This window comes from Larus michahellis, chromosome 13 (assembly GCF_964199755.1).
Source record: "Larus michahellis chromosome 13, bLarMic1.1, whole genome shotgun sequence".
Taxonomy (NCBI): Eukaryota; Metazoa; Chordata; class Aves; order Charadriiformes; family Laridae; genus Larus; species Larus michahellis.
In genome coordinates this window covers 13,338,941-13,354,533 of record NC_133908.1, presented here as the reverse complement: position 1 = coordinate 13,354,533, position 15,593 = coordinate 13,338,941, and the positions used below count along the sequence as shown (strand labels likewise).

Sequence of the window (15,593 nt, the reverse complement as noted above, 5' to 3'; positions counted from 1 at the left end):
CATCCCAAACACCCACGGGAGCACACAGAAAATCCTGCTCATTGGAAACGCGGTCCCCGGGGGAAAGCTGTGGCTGCCGGCAGCCGAGATGAGCTCAGCGGGACAGCCAAGCGTTGATCGAATGGCGTTGGTTGGAAAACAGCAGAGCCACGGGACGGCGGGAGTGCTGTGAAGATCAGACCTGCATCTTTCTAATTAAATGCCTCTTTTCCTTCCCAACCGGGTGACGTTGGCCAGGGTGGGCAGGCGGGCTGGGCGTGCAATTAGCAGGTACGCAATTTGATTACGGTTGAGTCTGGCATCGATGCAGTTCCCCCGTGCCGGCGGTGCGGGTGCCGTGCCAGACCGCCCCATCCCAGCCTAGCAGAAATACCCCAACATTTCATTATTCCGACGCTGTCAGCTGGAGCCAGGTGCACCTTCTGGGGCTTCTGCCTGTACAAGAAAATCAGCATTACGCCCTGTTAATATTCAAGCTGTGATTAATCAAAATACTCCGCTCCCTGTCCCAATTACGCTCGTTGTTTGCCTCTACATCCGTCGTTACTTTTGTTTAAGTGCAAGCAGAGTCTATTGGAATCGGGGATTTATGGTAGCTGCCAACCACTCCGCTCTCCAACGGCAATAAGTTACATTCCTATTATGCAGCATGCAATAAAAAAGGCTGATATTTATTCTCTGGATTTTTCTTTCCCAAGAAAGTTGATGAAACTCACACCACCACTAAAACGTGGCTCCACAGCGCGGTGGAGATGTGGAGATGACCCTTGAGGAGGCCGGGAGGAGGTGAGCATCACTCAGGCGTCTTCGTTGGCATCTCCCACAGGAGGCCCAACATTACCCTGCAGAAATGAGACAAGCCGAAACCTCAGTTTCCCCCAGGGAAAGGCTTTGTGGACTCTGCAGACCCCACCGCAGACTGTCTCCAGCCCCACGTCGCTCATAAATGGTTCTGCATTGGGCCAGTAGCCCAGAGGAGATGCTGGCCCCAGCTCGGTGCATCTGAGTGAAAGAATAACAGTTTATTTTTAGGCTGAGCAACGATGGAATGAAAGCCATTGATCTGAGCTCATAATTACATCGTTATCTGTTCCCTACGAGATAAAGAGATTTCTAGCTGCAGGCTTTTTGAAAAGCTGGGCTTGAAAGCGGATAGAAGAGGGATTTATTTAGTTGAGCTTCTCTATTTTTTAAGTGAAATGTTAAATAGTAGAAGTTTGCTTTTATTCATTTTGGGGTTTTTTTTCCACAGAAGATGGAAAGCTGTGGAAGGTTTCTCTCCTGCTCAGTGCAGCAGGAAAGCCTCAGTGCCCTCCTGACACCTTGGGACCATGCAGGACATGTTATGAGAGCTCCATAACATGTTCTTTTTATGAATTACACCCCAAGGAGAGAGGTTGGAAGAGGGCACTGTACGATGCTGGCATGGGTTGGGTCACTGGGTGCTGCCATGACCTTCTGGAGTGACGTGCATCTTGGAGAGGAGCCATTTGGCCATATTTTGCATCTCCTGCTCCAGGAGAGGAGGAAGAGGCCAACACTTTGTCAACATCTTCAGCCCGGTGCTCGTTCAGTGGGAGAGGTCTGCTCCGCTCGCCAGTCCCGTAGCTTTTCCTCTCTGATTGTACTGGCCACTCTCCAAGACCAGCGAGGGACCTGCTTCCATGTCAACTGCTTAGCGTGCCTGCTGTCACCCGTGTTTTACAGCCCTCTCAATGAAGAGCAAATCTGTATTGATTTCAGAACAACTAGAGCTGTAAATTACTGGTCATGACTGGCTTGGCCAGTACCGAGATGGGAATCTATTGATTGCACCGAGGGTCTAAATCTAATTAGCACGCAAGGAAACTGGTTGGAACAGCAGAACGATTCAGATGTTCTGAGATGTAATTAAAACTGTAAAGCTACCTACAAAAGCAGAACATGCAAATAATGGTCCTGATCAAGCGCAATTTGCAATCCAAGGGCTTCTTTTTCAGAGAGGCTGAGAAGAAAATGGGAGCAGAAATATCAATCAGGGGGAACAAAGGACCCTCTCTTATCCCCATGGGTTCCCTCAAAATGCCTCTTTCTCTCTTTTGAAGCACTTTCCATTCAGGACTTCACAGCCGACCACAGCTGGTGCTGCCTCGCCCACAATTAATCAAGGCGGCATCTTAATTGCAGGGGATAGGGGAGATGCTCCTGGTGCTCAGCCATAGCTGGGTGGCCTCTCTGCTGGGACCTCTCTGCTGGGACATCTTGGCTGGGACCTCTCTGCTGGCCACTCGCCGCACCAACATCAGGCAGCAGCAGGGAGGAAAAATCAACGGGAAGCTCTCATGCTGAAAAACACTAATAAAAGGAAATTAAAGCTCAATTTTAAGGCTGCTAGACATCTCTGGGAACTATTTTTCCAGAGGACAAAGCCCCAACTATTTCCTGCCACTAAAGGTTTGGAAGAGAACAAGCTTTCGCAGCAGAAAAAGGGGGCTGCAATTGTCCCTGCTGTTATCAGCGCAGCGGGTGATTACAGGCATGGTGGTCGGCTCCTTCTTCCACCCACCCCACCTAAAATGCCACCACTGGCAGTTACCGGGAAGGAGCACGCATATAGCTTCACCCTTTCTGGAAAATGACCCATTTTCTCTCCTCAAGACTCTTAGCATCCAGCATGACATAACCAAAGAGCTTTGTGCTCGTTGTCCTCACAAGCCGTCCCTTCTCCTTGTCCTCTGAAGACGTGCCAACGCATCCTGCAGCTCACCGGGAGCTAGTGTGATTTTTCTCCTTTTCCTTGGAGCTTGACCCCAAAGAGGAGATGACCTCAGACAGTTCAGTCACTGCTGTGTATGTTTAACCTCTGGTTGTTTTCCTGCCACCGTGCATGAGAACATGAGGTCTTCTCCCGACCGGTGGGACAGCTCAAGGTCTTCATTAAGAGCAGTACATACAGTTAGCACCACACGACAATTTTAAATATCTGGGCAATTTTCTATACCAGTCACTGCTGCTGCTCTTATACGTACAACCTAATTACCACAAAGTGGTACCTAATGTGCCATTTTGACCTTTTTGCTCCAAGATGAGTCAAGCTGACCACCTCAGGAGAGGAAGGTGGACCCTGGCCTGTAAGTCTCTCCTGGGCAATTATTTCCAAGCCAGCTGCAGTGCACTGTGGTGGCATCTCACCAGCGTAGGCACCTCAGGGAGCTTTAACTGCCCACGGCCGTCTCTTGAAGAACCACCACCAGCCTGGCCTTGGGGAAGCCACGGGTGAAATCTGCGGCGTGTGGGAGCAGCCATGGGGCTGGGGCAGCTCCACCACCCCCCCAAGGCTGTTACCCGCCGAGGCTCAGCAACAGCTTGTGTGGAGACCGCGTTTGGGGGGGCCACCACCAAAATGGGAGCTGCTGAAGGTGTTGGGGGGGGGGGTGTCCCACCACCACCAAGATGGGTGATACTGAGGGTGTCCCACCACCAGGATGGAGAGTGCTTGAGGGAACACCAGCCCCGGCCGTGGGCATCCTTCCTGCCCGTCCTTCCCGTGACATCCCTGGAGCATCAGTGACATCTGCTGCTGGCTCTGGGCATCGGCGCCGGACCCGCCACGCAGCCGCCCTCCACGGCTCGGCTACCCGGAGGCTGCGGGTGTCCCCCGAGAGGCGAGGCCACCATCCGTGTCCCCCTGCCCAGGGTTGGGGCACGGCCCCCGTGGAACCACCAGCCGCTGCCGTCCCAGGGGCTCCCACCACCCCAGCGTGCCCTTCGCTGGGGCCAGCACCTGATGATCTGCTGGAAAATGAGCCTAAAAATGCCCCCCAAAAAAAAAAGAAAAAGGAGAAAAATTTTGCTCGGGTGGTGCAGCGGCCAGAGGAGGTGTTGTCCTGCAGTGGTACAGGAGCTGCAGCTACATGGGGAAACCGGGAAGAAGGGCTGGGACGTGAAGAAGGGCACCAGAGGTTCATTTCTGGGTGGGTTTGCTTTTCGAGGGGACACACAGAAGTGCCGCAAAGGAGCAACCTCTGTCACGTGCGCCGTGGTCTTCCCTGGCAGCGTGCGCCCATCACGCTTGCACCCGGGAGCCCACGGATGTCTCGGCTGTGTACAACGGAATGACGCCCACGGTGCACCCAGGATTTTGACCCACGCGGTTCCCCAACACCCGTGTCATCCCCATTATCCCCAGGAGAGCCAAGCAGAGTAGGGATGGACCCTCTCCCTGCAGAGAAGGGGCTGCACCCCACCACCCCAACCTCCTCCTCAACCTCCTGAACCCAAACTAACTTTCCAGCGCTCCCAAGCCCACCACAATTTCCCACAACCAGGACAACTGCCCACCCCTACCAGCGCCCGTGCTCTGGGGTTCACATTCCCACAGGGAATTAAAGAAGCCAAAAAAAAATCACATTTTTTTTTTTTTTTTTTTTTTCTTTTTTCTTTTCCAATAGTCTCACTTTATTAGATACCACATCAAGAGAGGATGTTGTGCTGCATGCAGCGGAAGACTGGAGTAGTTCTAGTTCCTGTGTAACATTTTCTTTTTCTCTTAATAGTTGTAAACTGATACTTTGCTGTAAAATCACTGCATGCAAGTTTGAATGCAAACAGCAGTAGAAGAGGCTTTTTTTTTTTTTTTTTTCCACCATTCCCAATCCATATGTGCATGCTTTATTTACAACGAAAAGAAGTCATTCAGGACAGAAATGACCACCAGAAAAACTCATAAGAGGGTGGCAAAGGGAGACGAGGACTGTGGTTTGCACAATACCGAGAGGGGGACTGGCAAGTTGCACTTTTATTTTTATGGGTGGGAAGAGATGATTTGAGTATCGTTTGTCTGAAGGGAAAGCAGGCTGAGCAGAGAATGTCCATAGAGGACGTGGGTAAAGGCAACCTTAATTTAATTCTTCTGCACACGCAATGGAGGCTGGGCTGCTGCAGGTCTGGAATAAATTAAAGTATTGCTCAAATATATATATATTTTTTTTTTTTAAAAGGTAATTTCATCCCTAGCCCCACCTTTCCCCAGCACAGCTCAGAAGTGCACCGTGCCCAACTGCTGCTCTGAGAGGTAGAGGCAAGGGCTGTGCAAAGGTTTTAGGCAGGTCCATCGCTCTGGAAGGGACAACAGCAGCATCCCACAGCCAAACCATCTCTGCCCGGAGCAGTGAGTGGCCCTGGCACGGCTGCATGAGGCAGTGCATGAGGACACGGAGGGAAACGATCCAAAAGAACCAGGTCATTTCAGTCTGGGTCCTCCTCTGTACAGCCTGCACTGAAGGCAGAGAAGCTCGGGGGCTCTGGGCTGTGCCGCTTTCTGGTGCAGGGTCAAGAACTGCAGGAAAGGGAGGGGAAAGCCATTTTTGGTGTGTCCTCTCCCATTACACTTTTCCATGCATCATGCCCCAGGCAGCTCCCGTGGTGGTGGCCGTGCCCCACGACGGAGCCTGGGGTGATGGAAGAGCTGGCCCAGCCCTGGCTGAATGGAGCAGAGCATGCACACGCGGGTTTAGGTTTGCTTTCCCCATCCGTGGTCCAAGGGTGTCTCCTTGTGGAGAGCTGGCTACAAAGAGCCGGCAGTGGCCAGCCAAGGGGAAAGCAGAGCTCCGTGGGAGTGCAAGCCCTGAGCTGGGGAAGGGCTGCCCCGCAGCAGCATCGCCCAGCACGCAGAGAGCTTGAGCATCACCCAGCGACATGGGCATCGCCCAGCACACAGAGAGCTTGAGCATCACCCAGCGACGTGGGCATCGCCCAGCACACAGAGAGCTTGAGCATCACCCAGCGACGTGGGCATCGCCCAGCACACAGAGAGCTTGAGCATCACCCAGCGACGTGGGCATCGCCCAGCACGCAGAGAGCTTGAGCATCACCCAGCGACGTGGGCATCGCCCAGCACGCAGAGAGCTTGAGCATCACCCAGCGACGTGGGCATCGCCCAGCACACAGAGAGCTTGAGCATCACCCAGCGACGTGGGCATCGCCCAGCACGCAGAGAGCTTGAGCATCACCCAGCGACGTGGGCATCGCCCAGCGCACAGCTCCCGCCAGCCGCAGCAATCCCGGCCCTGCAGAGATGCTCATGGCAAGTCAGCACTCACAGCAAGTTCTGCTGGGGGAAGGGTGGGGGGAAAGGAAAAAAAAAAAAAAAACCACCACAAAAAAACCCCCAAAATGTATCAAGAATAGGGAAATAACTCATCCAATTCAAAAGAAACAGCTCTGCGGTACAGCTGAATTGAGAACACGCCACACGCCAGCACAATACAGCAGCGGTTGCAAGGGAAGTCATGGGACGACAGCGTGAACCGAGGGGGCTGGGGTTCGTGTCCCATACAACATGCGCAGTGACCGACAGTATATTCCAGCAGTGCTCATTGTGCCGCTATCGACATCGCTACACCCGAGGTTGTCCAGAGACAGCGGATGGTACCAAACCCCACCAGCATCAGTCTGAGAGCGTCTTGACTCTCCTGCTCTTGAGAACAAATCAAACACCTCCAGACCATCATTAAAGCGCAAGTTGAAGACAATGGTTCTTGTGCAGATTTGAAAAAAAAAAAAAAAAACAAAAAAACCAAAAACCAAAACAACAAAAAAAACCCAAACAAAAAACAAAAACAAAAAAACAACCCCAAAGTTTGGAAGACCTCTAACTGTTCCAGCTAATTTCAGTATTTGTGGTATCTTAAAGCCATAATCCTTGCACACATCAGCTAGGTGGTGGGAAGTATCTTCTCCCTCACCTTCCCTCCTGCGTTTGGTATGGCAAACGGTCGGCAATGGCAAGGGTAGTCCACGGAGGGCCCAGGGCCTGCCCTCGGGGTCCAGCTAGTCACTACTGCGCAGCTAGGGGCGGAGGGGAGGTAGGCACGAGCTTCAAACGCGGGTGGGCTCCGACAGCAACGGAGAGCGAGTTCCTCGGGTGAAAGGAACCGCACGTGGCGGCTGGAAACGAAGGCACCCCAACCCAAATCTCTGTTTCCCTGCACGCGCAGAGTGGCTCCCTAGTTCTCCTTATTGTATTATTGGCAGATCTTCTCAGCAAAGGATGTACCGCAATATTGCTCAAGTGTACCGAATCAGAACTAAAGCTCAAGCAGGACTCGCGGGATGACACCAGTGACACAGGCTTTAGCCTAATCACAACAACACAGATACCAGGCTACGGTTACGACCCACACCAAAGCCAAACAGCTTTTTCATTATTGCAACTGAGGTATCGATATCACACAAGCAGAACAGGCCGATGCTCCGACACCAGCACTCATCGCCCCCCCCAGCCCCGACGCCGGACGAGAGCACGTCCGGGCCGGTGGCCACGCATCCCGCTGGGAGATGAAGGAGCCACGAGCTGGGGGCGATGGGACGAGCCACGCGAGCGGAGGCTGGAGGAACACAGAGCATCACACACACAACAGGAAGGCTACCACGGCGTGCGTGAGACTAGTGAGAAAGAGGAACAGTCAGAGGGTAACTATTGCTTGACAAAGTTACACACCAGGACAACTCAACGACCCCTCTCCCCCCTGCCCGCCCCGCCCCCCCCCCCAAAAAAAAAAAAAAAAAAATATGACACAAAGGAAGTGAATACAAAAGATCTGGGTTAGTTTTCGGGTGGAGGCGAGGAGCGGGCACAGAGGATGCTTGGAGGAGGCAGGAGAGCGTTGCTGCCCTGGGACCAGAGACGTGTAGCAAGGCGTGACTGCGCTGGAAGACGGACATCGGAGATCTACAGGGGCTTGGCAGAGGACGGGCCATTTGGGGAGGTTCGGGCAGCGGCTCCCTTTAATCACTGGCAACGTGGTTCTCGTTTTGGAGGGTGTGCCAGCGTTCAATCTTCTTGTCCTTGTTCTTCAAACATTCATACCAGTGTTTCAAGCGCTCCCCCTTAGCCGTAATGCCGAGCTGACAGCCGCCTGCAAGAAAAGGAGAAGAGTCATCATATTCGGAGATGACGCTGATATTCCAGTGAACCATCTCCGTGGGGACAAACCCCACGTTTGGGGCATTTCTCTCCACTTCCTGCATTTCAAGTGTAGCGGAAACAACTAGAGCGGCTCTGCCTGCACAGAAGACCCCATGGGATGCTGGAGATAGGGTGGTACAGGGGGCAATACTGTATTTCACGGCCTGATACAAGCACCCGAAGAACCTGCGTGGTCCCACCTCAAAGCTCAGCCTGGGCTTCCTCACAGGGCAGGCGACCTGCGCATCCCTCCCGTACAGCGAGCACTATATCGGGCACCAAAACCGCACCCCAGAGCGCAGAGACTTGCGGCTCACCAATGTAATCATTCGATTTTCCGATGTCGTAATCCCAGACGGAAATGTCCAGTGACTTCTTGGCCAGATCGCTGTGTTTGATATCATAGAAGAACTCCTGCAGAAGGAGAACACCCGCATCACCCCGAGCATCCCAGGAAAATGCACCCAGAAAACTGCAGTTGCAAGTGATCTCTCTGTACGGCCTGAATTCAAAATCCAGGACGTTTAACACACACTAACGAGGACAAATGCTCCTTCCACGCAGCTCCCAGGACCACAGCACGCTGCACAGGCCCATAAGCTGAGCTCACCCTTTGTATCTAAGCGAGCACTTTGCGGGTGTCCCATCAAGGCAGCCCCAGCCATGGGACCCCCCAGGGATGCTCATCCTCACCCACGTCCCCGGCTGGGGTGACACGGAACCGGCAGCAGGGAGGTTTTGGTGTGTACGGTGCTGCCCGGCACCGAAATGGTGAGATCTCCCATGGCAAAGTCATTCCTAAAATATTCCCGGGTGCAGAAGGGGGAAAAGCAGGCTGAGCGAGGAACCAAACCTCAGGGAGTTTGTCTTCCACCTCCTTCGCACGACATTGTAATTGGCTAAGTTGATTTAATAATAATAAAAATTAGATCTGCGCTTACCTCGTTAAACTCAGGATTCAATGTTTTCTTCTTAATCTGTGTCTTGTGCTTGGCCTTTTTTCCCATGTCGGGTTTCAGCCAACTGGGGGCAACAGAAAACAGCTCAAAAACTCAAGTGCAAGAAGAACGTGAGATTATAAGCTTAAAAAAAGTGAGGTTTGGGGCTAGAAAAAGAGACAACTGAAGATATTTAAGGAAGAGAAACGGGTTAGCCAGGTCTCCCTTCCCACCTTCTAAAATTATCTAACATAAATGTAAAATGAGTAAAATCCTGGATAATGTTTTATTTTCTCCCTTGGATTGCCAGACGAGACATGGGAAACCACAAAGACCTGCTTTGCGCAGAGCGCCGAGCTCGGCAGAAACCTTTCTGCGGGAGCATCTCTTGCTCGGAGCAGCTGGGCAGCGCCCAGAGCCCAGAAAGCAGCGCGCAGCCTGGGCGCCCTTCCAGACCACGCACCCGGGACAAGCCTTCTTTCCCCGAGCCACGCTAAAAGAAACGGTCGTAGATGTTTTACGGAGCAAAAGCGGGTGAACTCCGCGTTCTGCTGGGGAGAAAGAAGCCTGCCGAGGCCGGCAGCGTGGAATAGCTGAAACAAGTCAGGGAATATGGAAAATGAGCAGCTGGGATGGTCACCAGCAGATGGAGGCAATTGCACGGCTGGTCACCGAGCCTGGCCGCTGGAAAACCCAGCCAAGAATGTGTGAGAGATGGGGAGAAACATGGGGAAAAAAAGAAAAAAAAAAAGCTAAAAATAGCCCATTTTAATACCGTGTTTAATAGCCCATGTTTAATACCACACAGACGAGTGTGCTCAGACAAGGTAAGTTCACCGGCAGAACGTGGGAAAAATTAGGTTTTGGGTTCCGTAGCCTGGCTGCAGACTCAGAACTAAATCATAGAGTTGGCATTAATTAGATCTGCCTTGGAAGCTGATTTGGAAATGGAAAGCCACTGTCTTCTGTTTGTGGGAATGGAAAATATAAAAAAAAAAAAAAAAAATAGAGAGAGCGAGGAGAGAAACTACCCAGTTGCACTCAGCTACAAAAAGATGTGCAAAATGTTCAACACGAGAGTTATTGAATGAGTTTTAGGGAGAACAGAGGTTTTTTTCCGAGGGCAAGGAGAAAACAGTAATGAAAACTGCAACAAGGAACGACTGCAGGGTCCTCTCCGTGTCACAGTTTATGAGATTCGAGTTAAAATGATCTCACTCCCCCCTGTTCGCAGGAGCCACCCGACGAGCACGGCTCCCCCATCGCCCGCCTCCGCTGCCGAGGGCGCCGACGGGTGCTCTGCCGCTCGAGGAGACCCGCTCCCTGCCGCAGCACGGCATCGCCGGCATGAACCTCACGAACACCATCGTCCGTATTAATTAAGCCAATTTATCTGCAGTGGAGACGTGGCACGGGACAGGGACAGGCACAGCAGGACGCATCCCTGGGCTCCTCGTCACACACAGAGGGACATCAAGCCTCCCCCTGTCCTGCAGCCATGACGGGTCAGAGCTGGGGAGAAGGATCTCTTGTCCTCCAGCTCTGCAATTACAGGGTTGGGTCTCGGCGTTTGGGAACCTACAGGGAGTGGATGGACCTGAGGGCTGGGTCAGTCTCACCCAGCTTCAGCCATGGCAGGGGCACTCCAGCAGAGCGTTCCCACCTTGCACAGGCATCACCGAGTCCCGCAAGAGGTCTCAAGGTGCTTGGGAAACACTCTCCTCTCTCCGGTGGTTTTGGAAGGAGCTCTCAGAGCATCAGCTACTGCCCAAGGACAGTGGATGGCTCCATGACCACGTGTTACCGCACTACGCCAGCCCCAGCTCTTCACTTACAGCTTAACGAAAGGGTCTGAGTATCCGTTGGCATCCATGGCTGCTAGATGCACGCAGCGTACGATGCCGACGATCAAGCCGCCCTGCTGGGTGCTGTACATGAGGGACACGAGGATCTTCCCACGCTCCTCCACATCCCCGCCACGATCTACCTGCAAGAGGAAGCGACCAGAGATGGGGACACGAGGGCTGAGTGAGGAAGATGGTCAACTGCAGAGCAGCTGAGACAAGATGGATGCAAGGAAACCTTGTATCCCCACAAGGGGGGAAAAACGGGGCTCATACATGAGAGATGACAGGTGAAATTACATGGAGCGTGTTGTCCTCCAAGGACTCTTACCTCCTCTTCATACAGTGCCATCCCACGGGATGAGCCAGTCGTTCCAGCACGCTTCATCTTGGATGGGGAAGGGAAAAAGAGAGACTGCCATGAGCGACCACAGCTGGGAGAGGCACCATCCTGCTGCAAAAACACCCCCAGGAGCCCAGCCCAGCTCTTTCACTGGCCTCTGGAGTGGAAGGAGGCTCAGGCACATTCATCTGCTCCATCAACCTCCATCTCACCCACAGCACGGGGGAGCAGACCTCAGGGATGGAGCAACCTGCCATCTCCTCCACAGTGACATACATCAGCACAGGCTGGCAACGCCAGCAGATCTACGGCCACCAGGGAGGTCCCTGGAGTCACTTCCCCTGGATTCCCACCACGTTTTTATCTCCTGGCCTTGACACGTCACATCAGCCCAGACATGGGTGGGAATCCAACTCCTAAAGGTGCCGGTGAAGTCAGAACACCCGCAGCCCTCGGCTGGTTCCAGCTCCAAGCTCACCACCAGCTCCACATTCGTTAGCAACCTCATCATTAAAGGTAGCAGAAAGACATTGCACAGAGACTCACTGGTATTACTCTCTCCAAGCAGATGTTGAAGTTCTTTTTCTGATTGGCTTTGAGTTTTTTCAAGGAAACCCTAGTTTCTCCAATAAACTCATTGTGGCCAAATTTATCTTCATCACACACGGAGATCCTGAAGGGAACAGGAAAGGTGAGCATCAGCCAGGCTGGAGCAGTACCTGACACCGGAGCACAAAGCCACCACTGCTGAGGGGTGGACAAAGCAAAGCACCATCTACCTGGCTCTCCTCTGGCCAAAAGCAGGCAGAAAACAGAACTTGTTTTGACAGAAAAATCAACATTTTTAATATGTGCTCTGCAATGGGGCAAGAAATCAAAAGGTAGAAGTTTCTGTAGGAAGGAAACGCCAAGAATTTTAGAGACGTCTAAATATTTGGGTGGGACACTGTCAAATCATGCACAGATATACAATACACAAATGTCTATGCTGGCAAGAATAATAATAATAATAATAATGCCAATAATTTAATACTAAACGACAGGGTCAAAATGCCTTTCTTTCTCTTTTTAAGAAGGACCACCAAAATTAGCATGTTGATGGGAAGGATGCTGATTTTGATAAAAAACCACATTTCCAGGTGCTCTATCAACACCTGCACTTTGCTGCCGGTGCCCTCCTGGGGAAGGCTGGCTTGGGATGCTCCATGCAAGGAGACCCACGATCCCCATCCCACCACACCGGGGGACACCCCAGCTCCTCTGCTTGCCTGAGTGTTTTCCTTTGCATGTCCTCATCTGTGATGCCGTGGTACACCAGGGTCTCGTTCCACACCGGGTTACGGGTGTTGCGCAGAGTCTTCGTCCTCAGCTTATTTGACTGTGGCATCAAAACAAAACAGGGCACAATTACTCCTCCCCACCTAAATTTAGGCTCCTGGCAGAGGAGTGTAAATCGGACGCTCCATCACTTCTGGCTCGCAAGAGGTGGTTTGACTGGGGCACGGAGGACTCTGCAGGGCGTCACCGCTGCCTACTGAGGCTGTCGCGCCGGCGAGCCATCAACTCCAGGTGAGCATCACCGACCCGACAAGGTGGACCTTCATGCAAGCACTGGGAACTCTGTCACCTGCAGTGGCCAGGGCATCCTTCACCGCCCGGCTTTCTTCACTGCCAGGGGTCTACTCCCTCAAGGGCACTTGTACAAGAAAGAGTTGGACAGACCGTTGCGGGGCTTGGGTAATGGCTCTCGTGGTCTAAAGGAGATGACAGCTTGGGAAATGAGGAGCTCTGTCACTTGTTCACATGTTTTTCCACAAACACACGGGCACAATGAAAAATTAAAAGGAAGATCAGCAAACAAGGGAACAATAGAAATCAAAGCAGTTCCCAAGACCACGACACCTCGATTTACTCTGCAGACAAGGTGGCCAGGAAGTCCCCGCACATAAAGTAGACCCGTAAATATCAATCCAATGGTTTTATTATCAGTTTTCCCCCTTGCTTTACACTTAGTTCCTCTGAGCAAAACCCTGCCGCAGGAAAGAGCTGCTCCCGAGCAAGGATCCAGCACCCCTCAGGCGCCGTGGTGGTGGCCATCCCTTCCTCAAAGGTTTCCCTATCGAGATCAGCTTAGCTGGGCTGGGGAGTGAGATTTCCAGGGTTTTCTTGGGGGGGGGGGGCAGCAGTTTACTCAGAGTTTATTCGATGGCTATTTCTTCACAGCTCTAATGAGAACATGCTGCAGCTTCAAAGCAAACGGATCTTTCAAACTCCGGTAATAATTAGATTTGGTGTCAGATGTTCTGCGATGCATTAGGAGTGTCACCTCCTCCGGAGCTCCCTTCCATCCCTGAGCAGATCCCTGCCTGCGGGATGAGCTGTTCCTTGGGTACGGGAGAACATCTGCAAGCATCATCGCTTTTCAGAGATACCTCCCGGGTGAAATAGCAGCAGCGAGCGACTGCGCGGAGAAATCAAGGGGAGGGAGCCTGACGCAGGGAAGGGACCCTGGGGGGCTTTGAGAAACCTCTGCTCCATCCTCAGCCCAAAACGCCCTCAAAACCAGGCAAAGACGCACCTTGCTGGCTCCAGGCAAGAGGTGCAGCTTGACGTAGGGATCCGCCAGGCCGTTTGAGTCCATTGGTTTTAAGCCCTGAAAGATAATAAAGAAAACACGGTGCAGGAATCCTCCTTAAGCAGAGCCAGGGATGAGAAAAAGCTACCCATGACGCAGCTCAGTAAAGAGAAAATGTGTTCAGCGAGCCAAGAGCTTCGCGCTCTGCCCTGAGACAGATCAGACCCACTGGAGGAAAAGCCCCACAGAATTCTCCATCCCAGCCAGGAGCAATGGTGCCAGCCCGGGCTGGGTGTCCCGGCGGAGCAGCCTCTTCCAGCACCCACACCGCTTCCATCCCACCGCACTGGGGACACTGGGAGCCAGCTGGACTTAAATCGGTGAAAGAAGGAGGGGAAAAAGAGAGGACCGCTTACTTTGGCCTTGATGAGGGTGCAGTGCAGCGAGCTGTTCTCCTGGTCGTAGAGCAGGCTGAACTCCAGCGCTCCCAGCGTAGCTGACAGCGGAGGGGGGAGAGAGGAGGTGGAAACAGGACCCGGTTAAAACCCCAGCCAATAACTGCTTCATCAGCCCTGATGAGTAATAATTAGAAAAGATCTGCGGTTCAAATGTAAAGCCAAAAGTGGGAAAAGCATGTGGGTCTGTGCCAGCATTGGCCAAAGTACCACGCACAAATCCAGCCAGATTGACGAGCTCTGGTCGTCAAAGCTTTACGGAGGTGGAGCTCCCAGGGTACAAGGAGGGCACCTGGGGCTCCGGAGCTGACTTTAATATTCCCACGCAAAGGAGGATGTAACGGTACAAACCCTTCTCTGGGCACAGCTCAGGGCAGCAATGGCACCCCAGGAACACCCTGAGAAGGTGTTTCAGCTCGGGTGGCCAGCATCTCCTCCCAAGGCTTGGGGCTCAGCGTTTGGCCCCCATTTTGACTTGTTGGAGACCAGCTCACGCTTCTCTTCACGTGTTCACCAGAAAAAGATCACAGGGACAAAGAGTGAGCACAGAACCTCAGCTGGGTCCACCTGCTCCTATCTGAGCACAATTTCTGCACCCGCTCCTGGCCGGAGAAGCTCTTCCCATCCTGGGAAGAGGCTGGAGAGGTGAAGCACTGCCCGGCCATGGACACTCATCCTTCACGCAGCAAATTCCCTTTTTGGGGAGCAAATAACTGAACACCAACATCTCATGGCATAAAGGTACTGAAGGCACGAAGCCGTTCCTACAGAGGAGTCCAGCGGTGTTTCTCGCAGCGGAGGACGCTCTGATGGAAAGAGGCAGCCGCCTTCGGGACTCAAATGGGAAAGTCGCGTGAGCACAGAGCCCACACCAGCACACCTCGGAGCTGAGTCATTTGGTGCAAAACCGACTGCAGATCCCACAAGCTGTGCTGAAACGGCTGAGCGGGGCCAGCCTGCGAGACCCTGCCCCAGCTCCGAGCCCCGCAGGGAAGCGGATTCCCCGAGGGCTCTCCCTGCCAGAGACCCACGACCTTACGGTGCGAGTCACACTCCCACAGCACCCACCTCCTCAAATTCCCAGCTTTCCCAAAGAAACCACTCCCTCCCCTCCAGTCATCCCAGCTACATACTGCCTTCATCAGAGTCGTAGCTGTTGGCGTCCTCCTCCTCTTCCTCCTGGGGGGGCTGCCGCAGCGGGGCACTGGGTGCCGGCGAGATGGCGGGGGACTGCGGGAAGGTGGGGGGCTGCCGAGCTGGCCTCTCCTCTCTGGCGGGGGGCACGGCGTAGCCCCCTCCTCGCTCCTCCCTGGCGGCAGCACGGGCCGGCTCCGGGGGTCCCAGTGGTGGGCTCGCTGCTGGAGGAACCCCGTTAGTGCCCGGCACGCTTTGCCCCCCCAGCCCCTCGCAGGTGGCCGAATTTTACCTTGTCTTTCCGGGAACCGGCCAGCTGCCCCAGGACCTGGTCTTCCCACTGCCGGCGGAGCTGG

At 53.4% G+C, this 15,593-nt stretch overlaps 1 protein-coding gene across 3 annotated transcripts in view; it reads right to left on the bottom strand.

The window, feature by feature from the left end:
• Positions 1–4,974: 4,974 nt before the first annotated feature.
• The window catches only part of RPH3A (rabphilin 3A), a 36,168-nt gene continuing 25,549 nt past the window's right edge, over positions 4,975–15,593 (bottom strand). For 2 of the 3 annotated variants that reach the window (XM_074606434.1, XM_074606436.1), the window contains 11 exons: positions 15,530–15,589; positions 15,237–15,461; positions 14,065–14,144; positions 13,652–13,726; positions 12,342–12,451; positions 11,620–11,746; positions 11,062–11,118; positions 10,722–10,873; positions 8,890–8,971; positions 8,266–8,362; positions 4,975–7,898 (listed from right to left, as the gene is read on the bottom strand). In XM_074606434.1, the coding sequence (XP_074462535.1) occupies positions 7,768–7,898; positions 8,266–8,362; positions 8,890–8,971; positions 10,722–10,873; positions 11,062–11,118; positions 11,620–11,746; positions 12,342–12,451; positions 13,652–13,726; positions 14,065–14,144; positions 15,237–15,461; positions 15,530–15,589 (1,196 nt within the window). In that variant the 3' untranslated portion in view covers positions 4,975–7,767. The remainder of the gene's footprint in view (positions 7,899–8,265; positions 8,363–8,889; positions 8,972–10,721; positions 10,874–11,061; positions 11,119–11,619; positions 11,747–12,341; positions 12,452–13,651; positions 13,727–14,064; positions 14,145–15,236; positions 15,462–15,529; positions 15,590–15,593) is intronic. The other variant, XM_074606435.1, reaches the window with a different exon arrangement.